Source organism: Podarcis vaucheri, assembly GCF_965113315.1.
Source record: "Podarcis vaucheri genome assembly, chromosome: 2".
NCBI lineage: Eukaryota > Metazoa > Chordata > Lepidosauria > Squamata > Lacertidae > Podarcis > Podarcis vaucheri.
The window spans coordinates 97,480,242-97,492,458 of record NC_138760.1 but is presented as its reverse complement, the minus strand read 5'-3'; the positions used below and the strand labels follow the sequence as shown (position 1 = coordinate 97,492,458).

General features: G+C 44.2%; 1 protein-coding gene across 3 annotated transcripts in view; it reads right to left on the bottom strand.

The window, feature by feature from the left end:
* Window positions 1–12,217, bottom strand: part of SUMF1 (sulfatase modifying factor 1) — a 76,373-nt gene that overhangs the window by 17,554 nt on the left and 46,602 nt on the right. The window contains exon 8 of one of the 3 annotated variants that reach the window (XM_082210431.1): window positions 2,038–2,113. In XM_082210431.1, coding sequence (XP_082066557.1) covers window positions 2,038–2,113 — 76 coding nt within the window. Of the gene's footprint in view, window positions 1–2,037; window positions 2,114–6,690; window positions 7,368–12,217 lie in introns of those variants that run through there. The other 2 variants (XM_082210430.1, XM_082210432.1) reach the window with 2 other exon arrangements.

Sequence of the window (12,217 nt, the reverse complement as noted above, 5' to 3'; positions counted from 1 at the left end):
TATTTGAACTACAGAGCCCATCATCCCTGACCATGCTGGCTGGGACTGATGTGGTTTGGAGTTCAACATCATCTTGAGGGTCATAGGTTCTCCTCTTTTTTTTTATTTGAAGGTGAGTAGTCCAGCTCTAGCAAAAGCTGGCTTCATAAAAATTATTGGAGATCCCACAATCTTAAATTTAGCTTTGTGGCTGAGGTGGCTTACATTCCTACCTGCAATAACTTTCCAGGACAGAAAGCGTGCTATTTTAAAAAAGAAAAGAAGGGAAATTAAGCATTAAGCTAAGATTTTCTCTTGGTTTCCTCTTAGGTTAAAACACATCCCAACACCCAAGGATGGGTGTGAACTACTGTAGGGTCAGCTGAGGGCTCTGTTTAATTACATAACCCCTGCAGAATATAGTTCGCTATCATATAAAAACAGCTAGCATCCTTGATTTTGGAGGCCTAAAAAGTACACTATCACCAGGCTCAGCAACTGAGAGTCTCCGCATTAGAAAACCAATCGCTCGGCTGTCATCCTGGCATTGTAGTGGTGACAGGAGCCAGAATCTTAACTGGTTGTAAGACCATGTGTTAAAAAATAAAGTACAGGTGTCCTGGGATCTTCGAGAGGTGGTAGGTACATATACACAACCCACCAATAGCTTCTTCCCTCAATAGTACACTCCTCTTATTCCAATCAAGGGGCACAGGTGGCACTGTGGGTTAAACCACAGAGCCTAGGACTTGCCGATCAGAAGGTTGGTAGTTTGAATCCCCACGACAGGGTGAGCTCCCATTGCTCGGTCCCTGCTCCTGCCAACCTAGCAGTTCGAAAGCACGTCAAAGTGCAAGTAGATAAATAGGCACCGCTCCGGTGGGAAGGTAAACGGTGTTTCCGTGTGCAGCTCTGGTTCGCCAGAAGTGGCTTAGTCATGCTGGCCACATGACCCGGAAGCTGTACGCCGGCTCCCTCGGCCAATAAAGCGAGATGAGCGCTGCAACCCCCGAGTCGGCCACAACTGGACCTAATGGTCAGGGGTCTCTTTACCTTTACCTTATTCCAATCACCATAGCTCTAAATCAACCTGCCAAAGTAATCTTCTTCTTCTTCATCATCTCCTTCTTCTGGGGATGCGGTTGAGGACTCAGAGGGGGAAAGGAATGCAGTGCCATCCCCAGAAGCCCATCCACCAGATGAGTCTGTGGGGCTGGCTTAGATTTGTCAGCAGTAGGGAACCTCCAACCCACAGGCCTAATTAGCCGGCCAGGCTTTTCCAGTTGGCCTAGAACCCCCATTTTGGCCAAGCTACACCTACCTGCTCTACATCTGATGTAACATCAGGTACAAGGAAAGTGCAGGCATGGCTGGACCGTAAGAGCTGCAGACATTGCTGATCAGCTGGAGGACCTGCAAAGCCCAGAACTTGCATAGATCCACGTGACAATCAGAGGGTTTTTTGGGGGGAGGGAGGCCTTCAAACTACTGCACAGGTGAAACTGAGTTGCCTGGCATCCTTGTGACATCAGGTGGCTGACATCAGGTGGCCATAACTAGTTGTCAAACTGGGGCAGGGAGACAAGGATCTGTCTCACCCACCAGATCCAGTTCCTCACCCCTGAGAGTGAGATGGGCCTTGTTTGCAATTCAGCATTGTTCTCCTTATATCCTTACACAGTTGCACTTGAAGAGGCCTCAGCAGAAGCTCGATTTAAAGAAGCACTTGTGCCAGCAGTTGTGTGGGTTGGCCGCTGGAGTAAAAGGAAGATTGTAAAGTTCCTTGCTGTCTTAACTATGCAAAAGTGGGACAGCTAAATTGCCGTCAAGCTAAAATTAGGAGACAACTGATATTTTATCTCAGCTTAGATAAATGGGAATTCAAATTAACAGTTCATTGTTTTATCTCCCCCACCCCACCCCGCCACATTTGTCCACCCAGAAGTGCTTCTTTTCAGATGTGCACCACGAGATGCAATTCTCTCTGTGTGTCATTTTATGCCACTAATTCTCAGGCGCACAAAATAAGAGCCTATTGCACAGCAGCAGATTGACAACTGCCTTTTAGCATTACCTTGTGGCACATATAGGATCCTCCTTTCTTCACTCGGTCAGTCCCGGTCGGGGGTCCTTTCTGTGGATGGAAAAATACCAATGATTGATCATCTCTACAAAACTAGGAGCAAACACCACCCAACCGAGGGGTAGAAAGGAATTAAGAGATGTTCTAATCTATGTGTAAGCAAACTACAGCTGCTTGGCAGACGGGAGGGAGAGGGGGGTTTGAAAAAGCTTGAAAATAATTACATTGCTCAGGACTAGAAGACAGTCCAGTGTAATTGCTCCAGCCAAAGCACAGCAGTGACTGCATCAGTGTCTAATTGCTGCTTTCTTCTGTCAAGTCTGCAGCAAGCATGTTATTTTGGTTTCCCTGGGTAAGTTTATAACATGTGCTCAGAGCTCAGTGACACTAAAGAAATTGTGATGATGGATTGAAAACATATTAACATTTAGTATAATTCTGTCCAACTTGCTGTGCTCCTATGGCATATAGCTTTAAGATTTGTGCCAATTTAAGAGATGCATCACTATGATACGTTCACCTATTTGGTGGTAGTCCATATTCCCATTGCCGATCAGAAGGCTGGCGGCTCGAATCCCCATGACGGGGTGAGCTCCTGTTGCTTGGTCCCTGCTCCTGCCCACCTAGCAGTTCAAAAGCACGTCAAGGTGCAAGTAGATACATAGGTACCGCTCCGGCGGGAAGGTAAACGGCGTTTCTGTGCACTGCTCTGGTTTCACCAGAAGTGACTTAGTCATGCTGGCCACATGACCCGGAAGCTGTACGCCGGCTCCCTCGGCCAATAAAGCAAGATGAGTGCCGCAACCCCAGAGTCGGTCATGACTGGACCTAATGGTCAGGGGTCCCTTTACCTTTACCATATTCCCATAATGTGTGCCGCTACCAGCATATCACTGGTGGTGTAGTGGTTAAGAGCGGTAGTCACGTAATCTGGGTAACCGGGTTCACGTCTCCGCTCCTCCGCATGCAGCTGCTGGGTGACCTTGGGCCAGTCACACTTCTTTGAAGTCTCTCAGCCCCACTCACCTCACAGAGTGTTTGTTGTGGGGGAGGAAGGGAAAGGAGATTGTTAGCCGCTTTGAGACTCCTGAAGGGGAGTGAAAGGCGGGATATCAAATCCAAACTCTTCTTCTTCTTCTTCACTCGGGACCTGAGAAGCATATAGATCTTGCCCCACTCCCTCTTTCAGACAGGTAAAAACGACGTGCATTAACTATCACATGATTAAACAGATATTGTACAACTAGAAAATGGCAGAAAACTAAAATGAACCATGCTCCTGCGAGGAAAGGTTATCACATCTTGGGCTTTTAAGTTTGGACAAAAGGTGAGTAACAGGGGGCAGGGCAGAGTTTTATAAAATTATGCATAGTGAGGAGAAAGTGAATTCTCCTTTTTTTGTATCGCTAGAAGTCGGGTCATCCAATGAAGCAGAGTGTTGGAAGATTCAGAACAGACTTCTTCACACAGCACATACTTAAAACTATGGATTTCGCTCCCACAAGGTGTAGCGGTGGCTACCAAGTTAGATGGCTTTGAAAAAGTATTAGACAAATTCAAAGAGGATAAGGCTATGCCATACCTCAACTGACATAGGCAGTGTACTTCTGAATAGTAGTTTCTGGCAATTGCAAGTGAGGAGAGCATTGCTGCACTGAGGTCCCCCTTTCCCACAGGCCTGGTTGCCCACTATGCTGGACTTGATGGGTCTATGGCCTGATCCAGCAGGTCTCATCCTATGCTCTTAAACAGCATGGCTCTGGGGAAATTTTGTTTGCTTTCAAAAGTACTTGCTTTCTGAGATATCACAAATGGTCAAAGCCCTGGAAAGCCAGTATTCTACTACCAACACAACCTTGCTTGCCAAGGCACAAAATAAAAGGCCTGGAAAGAGATTATTCAGGAACAATTGCATAGCTGCTAATCAACCCAATTTTGAATTGACAAAACACGTCATTCCTCAAAGGGTATAACTGGGTAAGAATCATTCCCTTGTGATTTGCCAGGTGCACGTACTTTAGCATTCTGTGATTTAATAAAGATTACAGGTCAGGCAGTAGATAACAAAACCCTGTGTGGAGTTTAATTAATTAAGAATTAAGGTTTAAAAGGACTCATTCACCTCAAAAACATACTGGGCAGAAACTGTAATAACCAACTAATTCTGGAATTTATCTTGAGCTACCTTAATTCTGTCATTTGCGCTATGACTAGGCTACGTGCTCTATTCCATTTTTTAAAAAAATGACATTCTGTACTAAAGTAACCCAAATGATGCTCCAAGAATAGCCGAGCTTTACAACCTGTATAAACAAGGCAAATTAAATGAGCTGGTAAAATTATATTGGTTTTTTTTGGTTTGGGGTTGTTGTTGTTTTAAAAAAGAAAATCATTGCTATCTTGAAGATTGATTCAGTAGAAACTGCTGCATATAAACCTTTTAGTAAATATATCTGATCGTGTGGGTTTTTTTTTGTTTATTTGGCTTCTGCTAGTCAACATAGAAGTGGGAAGAGCTACACAAAGGATTAAATCCTTAAGCAGTGGAAATCTGACAAAACAACAACTGGCCCTTTCCTGCTTTGGCTCCTGGGACCCTCAGAAAGCTCTGCAGCCCTGGGGAACTGCAGCTTCGCAGCAGCTGCCAAAAGGTGATGTCTAAAGGAAATTACTAATGCCGGGAACCTACAGCTTTGTGTAAAAAGAGTGCTTTAGAGCTGAGGGGAAAATGGTGTGCTGAAAAATGTACCAAACAGGGCCAACAAAAAATACCAATGGGCTGCAGGAACTCCTCTGTGAGGAAAGATTAAAACATTTGGGAGTTTTTAGATTTTAAAAGCTGGGGAGTAAGGTGAGGACAGGATAGAGGGTGAATAAAATTGTACATGGTGTAGAGAAAATAGACAGAAGTTTCCTCCCTCTCCCATAATTCTGGAACCCAGGAGCCATCAAAGTGAAGCTGAAGGGTGTAAGATTCAGGATACAATAGAATTTTCTACCACAAGATGTATCTTACACAGCTTTTAAAGGGGGGAAAACATTGAAGGTAAGGCTGTTCAGGGGTAGCAGCCATTATGGTTGTGTACTACGTCCAGTATCGGATTTATTTGGAGATTTTTGCATAGTAGGGGTAATAAATACCAAGCGTATATCCCCGTAGAAATGGCAGCGTAACAAGGCATGAGGGACAGTTTCTACCTCCATCAAGTCGCAGGGGCAGACTTGTTCTGCGTATGGTTTACCCTCAAATCTGCCCTTCAATAAGGCAGATGGCAGCACGTTGAATCTTGCAAGGGTAAATGAGCTGTGCTATCATAATCATTAAGGCCTTAAATGATAATTTTAGGTTATATGTTAAGAACTAAGTTTTAATTTTTTTTAATATATATATATTAACTGTTGCTATATCTCTATTGTCCCTGTTATACCTAAATGCAAATTCAAATGTATCCCTATTGTAATTTATGACTTCCTTGATATTGTATGTGGGCTGGAACTGGTCTGTGACCAGAATACAGTGGTGCCTCGCAAGACGAAAAGAATCCGTTCTGTGATTCTCTTCGTCTAGCGGTTTTTTCGTATTGTGAAGCAAGCCCATTGACGGATTAGCAGATTAGCACTATTAGCGCTATTAGCGTTATTAGCGGCTTATCTGCTGATCGGATCAGCTGATAAGCGGCTTAGCGGCTTAGAAAAAGGGGGGGAAAGGGGAAAAAAACCAGCAGGAACTTGCAAGACATTGTCGTCTTGCGAAGCAAGCCCATAGGAAATTTGTTTTGCGAAGCACCTCCAAAACGGAAAACTCTTTCGTCTAGCGAGTTTTCCGTCTTGCGAGGCATTCGTCTTGCAGGGCACCACTGTAATAAATTCATTCATACGTCCAGTATCAAAGGTGGCATGCCTCTAAACACCAGTTTCTGGGGAGCACAAGGGCAGAGAGTGCTGTCATGCTTCAGGACTTCCCAAAGGCACCTAGTGGGCCACTGTGAGAACACATGGAATTCTAACATATGGAACACATGGGCCTTTGGCCTGATCTACATAGCAGGGAACAGTTCCCTTGGGAACAATTTGCAAAATGGTGAAATGGGATAGGGTTTAAGATGCTGGCAAGGCAAGGACTGTAACAGAACCATACTCTACAGTGCAGGCTACGGTGTTGTTGGGAATGGCAAGGAGGGAGAAGTAAAAGAAAGCTTTCTAATATTACAAAGTTAGGGAAACTTATGGGTGAAAATGATCAGTATGTTGTTATTTCATAATGTCATTGGAATTATTAGTAATTAGCATGGTTAGTACTATTAAGTGTTCAAAATGCATCCAGGGGACCAAAATAATCTCAACAAAAGCTTGTTAGCAAAATAAATAAATAAATAAATGAAAAGAGAGATCTATGCAGAAATAACTACATACTTCTCTCTTTTCATTTTTTACTTATAGGCATTTAAAATGCAGAAAAATAAGGCAGAGGAAAAAAATATGCACCCCTCTGTTTCTAGTATTATTTGGGAACTCCATTTAGGTCCTTTAGCTACATGCAAGTAGCTGGAGCATCAAGTTGGGTTTTTATATATATATTAAAAAAAAACGTAACAAAAAGTAAAATAAAGTCTGGAGTCAGAAAGAACATCAATGCTTGTCTTGCTTCTGTTTTTGTTTGTTGATGCTGCTGAATCATAGCATCTGTGAAGTCCTTGATTTCAGAACTGCAGGGAATGAGCATGATTCATGCTGCGGTTCCACCAAGACTGAGCTGGAGTCCTAAGAGTCAGAGGAGAGGACAGAGAGATACTGGGGCAATGGTTTCATCTTGAATAGGTGCTTCTGGTTTGGTATGCACACCTGGGGCTGGCCTTGAGGACAATTCCATCTTCCCACTCTGAATCCTTGGGCGGAATCGCCTGCAGAATGCCAGGATCACGACACCATACTTGCTTCAAAGGGTACTGCCCACACACTTTCAAGCCTACCTTCAGTCAAATGCTCTATATACAAGAATTAATACACTGATGTGTGTTTTATATAAGAAGAACCTGTGGGATCAGACCAGTAGCCTATCTATCCCGGCATCCTGTCCTCACAGGAGCCAATCAGATGCCTACAGGAAGTCCACAAGCAGGACCACAATGAGTACAACATTCCCCACTTCTGTGGTTTCCAGGGACTGGTATTCAGAAGCATAATGCCTCTGTCAGTGGACATTTGGATCCCATCTTTCCTTCCTTGTGACTGGCCCAAAGTCACTCAGAAAGCTTGACGGCTGACTGAGAATTCAAACCTGGGTCTCCTTTGTTTTCGTCTGGCACTGTAAGCAGAAACCAAAGCAAATTGTATAATTCTCTGCCTGCTACCACATCCCAATCTTTTTCTCCCCTGTACCCACTCAGAAGAACGGCAGTTTGTTTGTTTGTTTGTTTGTTTGTTTGTTTCACTGGATATGCGGAGGGTTGCGAGATAGTCTCATTGTTCCCTACAAAAGAGTTAGTTTAGGATTGTATCCAACATACAGTGGTACCTCAGGTTAAGTACTTAATTCGTTCTGGAGATCTGTTCTTAACCTGAAACTGTTCTTAACCTGAAGCACCACTTTAGCTAATGGGGCCTCCTGCTGCTGCCACACCGCCGGAGCACGATTTCTGTTCTCATCCTGAAGCAAAGTTCTTAACCCAAGGTACTATTTCTGGGTTAGCAGGGTCTGTAACCTGAAGCGTATGTAACCTGAAGCGTATGTAACCCGAGGTACCACTGTACTCAGAGTAGACCCAATGAAACTAATGGACCTAACGTAGCCATGTCCTTTAATTCCAATGTGTCTACTCCGACTAACATTTGGCTACAACTCTTAATGTCACCAAAGGTTTCAGGTTCATCCTACTGGTTTCAATCACAATCTGCTGAGATATATGAGTCAGGCAAAAGTCCTTCTAGAGGTACTTGTAGTTCTCAGGGTCTGTGCCTGTTAACTCCACTAATATAATTTCCGGGAGTTCTATTGCCATAAAGAACTCCCACCTCTCAAACTGTGTACAAAATGTGGAAAAGGACCTGACCACTGCCTGAAATGGGGTTCCCTGTAGAAACATTGTGCCGTCAACAAAAAGTGTGACTGAAAATCCAGAAGGCATGTCTATCAACAGCAACACTGAATGTGACCCGATCTTAGGGTAGTCAGTCTTTTGCTGGTGGAAGAAGAGCAACTGATACGAAAAGCTTTGCAGTCTCTGATTCCACAAAGGGCTCAATCTCTCACAAATATGGTACGTGCTCAGGATTATAAAAGGATAACCTCTGCTACTAAAGCACAGATACAATGAGCAGGGGGTTATTTGGATTAAGTGCCCCCTCGAAAGCTATTAATTATATGAAGAGAATGCAAGAGAAGAGAGTTTTGGCAGCAAAGCAAAAATTAAAGTGAAAACTGCCTATTGCAAAATAGGATTAGTACATAGCCACGCATTACTGAGCCACTTGAGCTGTACCTTCTTCAGGCTGCCTATTGAATTACACAACATTATCTCCTTAATGGAATCCCCTTTCAAGTACAAACAGTATTTATTACAGTAGAGGGAATTCACTGGTAAGTAGAAAATATCTCATCCTAACAGATCCACTCCCTCAGCTTATTGGCCTCTATTTATTTAGCCGCAAATATGCTTCTGTACTCAATCTCTCTTCACACATACCCTGACTCTAAAAAGAACGGTTAAGGGCTGGTTCTGGAATGGCTTACCTTTTAAAAATAAAAATACCCTCAATCATACATGTGTAGAAATACCATGCAGAATCTTAAAACACATTCTGGAAAAATCTAGGATTAAGCTAAGCCCTTAAAAGTTCGCCTAAATTTAAGAGTGTAATAACCACAACCGATTTATTTTTTAAAAAACAACGCTATTGTTTTATTTTGTTACCATTCTTATTGATTAAAAAAACCCCTCTCCCTTTCCAAAGACTGCCATTTCTCCCAGATAACACTTGCAGGTCCTCTAGTGTCTTTGGCGACATTTGCATGTAATACTGCATCGTGGTTTAATGGGAGGAGCTGCTGCTAGCCTCTCATTCTCACGATTTCCCTCTCCTCTTCCTGCATGGCCAGGAGAACGACTGCAGCAGTTTCATTACGGTTCCCACGAAATCTGGCTTTTCGTTAGAAATGGGACCATAAATCGTGGCTTAAAAACTTGCCAGAGCTTGCTTTAAACAAGCCAAAGCATGGGTTATGAAGATGGCATGTTGCAAGCCTATTATGGGCAGGCTTGTATATGTAGCTGTATCGCTGAATCTCCTGTCACCCTGACTGTTCCTTTCACTTGCTATCCATTAAACCATAGTTTACCCGAAGGGGTAGCTAATGTGGTACTCTTCAGACGTTGTTCGACTACGACCCCCATCAGCCCCAGTCAGCATGGCCAGCAGTCAAGAGTGATGGGACATGTAGTCCAGTTACAACACATGCCGTTAGGTTATCCGCAAGGTCACAAAAGCAGTGGCCTGAATACAGAATGTATTTGTTTTTCTGCTGGTTTTTATTTAAATTGCGGCGACAGATGGGCTTCATATATCAGTCATTCATATCAGGATGATCTGCCTGTAGTTAAAAGAAACCTGAGTAAACAAGCTGTTTCTGAAATATAATTTGCAAGGAACCCTGACAGAGTCGTTTAGATAAACAATCCTTGAACTGAATTGGCCTTTCCTTTTTAAAAAAGAGAGATTTTTTTCCCTTTGTTATTCTTTTATGCGGATTTTTTTTTTTACAATATTTACTAAAATTCCCACCAAAACTAGAAATCAGTGAAGACTCGGAAGCAGGACTGCTTCAGAACTGCAATGTGATCCAACAGATCCAGCAGGCACCCCCATCACTGGACTGGTCCTATATAGAGGCCCCAGCGTGCCATATGGGTAGTATATTATTGTTACAGCAAGCACTGAGTCAAGTTCCCACCTAAGTTTATATGCAGGTTAAGGTCATGAAAAGCTAATATTTACTTGTGCTTGCATCTTGCTGCTTGTTTGCCTTCAGTCATAACGAAAGCCTGGAAATCAGCCTGGCTGATTTGAAAGAGACAAACTAAGGACCCTATTTGACACCTCCTGAAGACCTTCTGATTATATGTCATTATGCATGCACTGTTATTAATTACTTCCAATTCTTAAGTGCCAGCTTGCCGCTGTACAAGCACAGACTTAAAAATAGTTCCCTGCCTGAAAGTGGCTTACAATTTAGCTCAGAGGAGGGAGACCAACACTGGAGGGACAGAAGTTAAGACACACGTTACAAGTACAGTACGCTCTGCAATAATCCTGGGAGAAAAGAACTATGGAGAGACTAAATTTGGGTTGGGGGGTGGGGAGATAAGGTGCACTCTAAGGGAAGAGCTGAAAATAGATACCTAAACTGAGTTGAAATACTTTTTAGAGAAAGATTTTTGGATGAAGAAAGAGTAAAAAGATAAGAAACAAAAGGTTGGGCGGGTAAGGAAAATGAAGGAAGAGTTTTGTTGAGTAAACACAAAGAATTTATCCCAGAAAGGAAAATTGGATTGAAAAATTCCACAGGCAATTTACTCTGGACTGGATTATTTTTGGGGTGAAAAGTGAGGTATAATTTATTAAAGAAAAAGAAGGAGGAGGAGGGGACTGAAAATGCCATCCCACTCCCCTGTCCAATTTAGGGAGGGGGTGTAGTTTTGCTTTTTTTTCAATTCAGATTTTCTTATGGAAATGGTAAGCCTGGATTAAATGGGGAAATGATGTCAGATGGCACATCGATGAGGATGGTGCTTCGTGAACATTGCACAAAACTTGCATGCATGTGATACGCCAAGCCCCAAACAAAACTGCTGTGTGGAAGTGCACCGAGTGAAGGAAACCAATGAATGATGGCTAATTGTGGCAGCAGATGAGAACAAGGAAGGCCAGGGAAAGAGGGATGCAGTAACCAAGGCAGGCAAATCGATCAGAGTCATCTATTGCAGATTTAGGCATAGCCAGATGTTGGCTATTGTAGGAAGAGACAAAAGAAAGGTAGAATTTTATATTTTATTGATAGAATTTTATTCCTCCTTCTGGTAACCCAGAAACTGATTCAAGACTCAGGTGGCAATAACCATACATCATCCAAGAGGGAGAGCTCCCCAGAAGATATAGCAAGGCTATACGGGAATTATTCCCCCTCTTGGGAATAACTCTACCCACGATTCCAAGGGTGGCTGGGTGGACAGATGCCTGGCACCAGGGACGCGGACTTATAAAAAATATTGGGGGGGGGCCCGGGAAAGCTCGTGAAATGTAAATAAGCTCATGAATATGCAAATAAGCTCATGAATATGCAAATAAAGTGGCGCCGCCCCCTCGTGAGCGTATAGGGGAGAGCGTGCTGCTGCCTATCAATCAGCTCCGGAACAGCTGATATGCGGGAAACCTGGGGCTAGAGGCAGGAGCCCCCGCCCCCGGGGATTCCCTAATCTCGCGGGGGACGGCCGGGGCTCTCCGGCTAGGGCGTGCGGCTGGCTGGCTGGCTGGCTGGCGAGGGAGCAGGTGGGGAGGAGGCGGGGACGGCGGCGGCGCTCTGCTGAAGGGCGCCCGAGATTATTGGGGGGGCTGAGCCCCCCCAAAAAAATTTTTGAGGGGGCTCGAGCCCCCTCAAGCCCCATGGAGTCGGCGCCTATGCCTGGCACTCTGGTTGGCTTCCTTTGAGAGAGGGATCCCATTAAGAACATAAAAGGAGCTGGCTGGCTCAGGCCAATGGTCCATGTAGTCCAGCATCTTTTTCTCACAATGGCTAACCAGAATCCCCAAGGATGCTTGCAAGCAGGACCTGAGTGCAACAGTGCTCTACCCACTTGTGACTCCCAGCGACTGGCATTCATCGGAACACTGCCCCTGTCAGAGGAGGGACTGCACAGCCACTATGGATAGCAGCCAATTCACCACTGGGATCCTATAGGACTGGGGAGGTTTCTTCTGCTTTTCCCATGTAGAATCTTGAGGCAGGGGAGTGCAGCTTTATCTGTCTGGCCTAGAGTTAGTCAAGAAGAAGAAGAGGAGGAGGAGGAGGAGGAGGAGGAGTTTGGATTTGATATCCCGCCTTTCACTCCCTTTGAGGAGTCTCAAAGCGGCTAACATTCTCCTTTCCCTCCCTCCCCGACA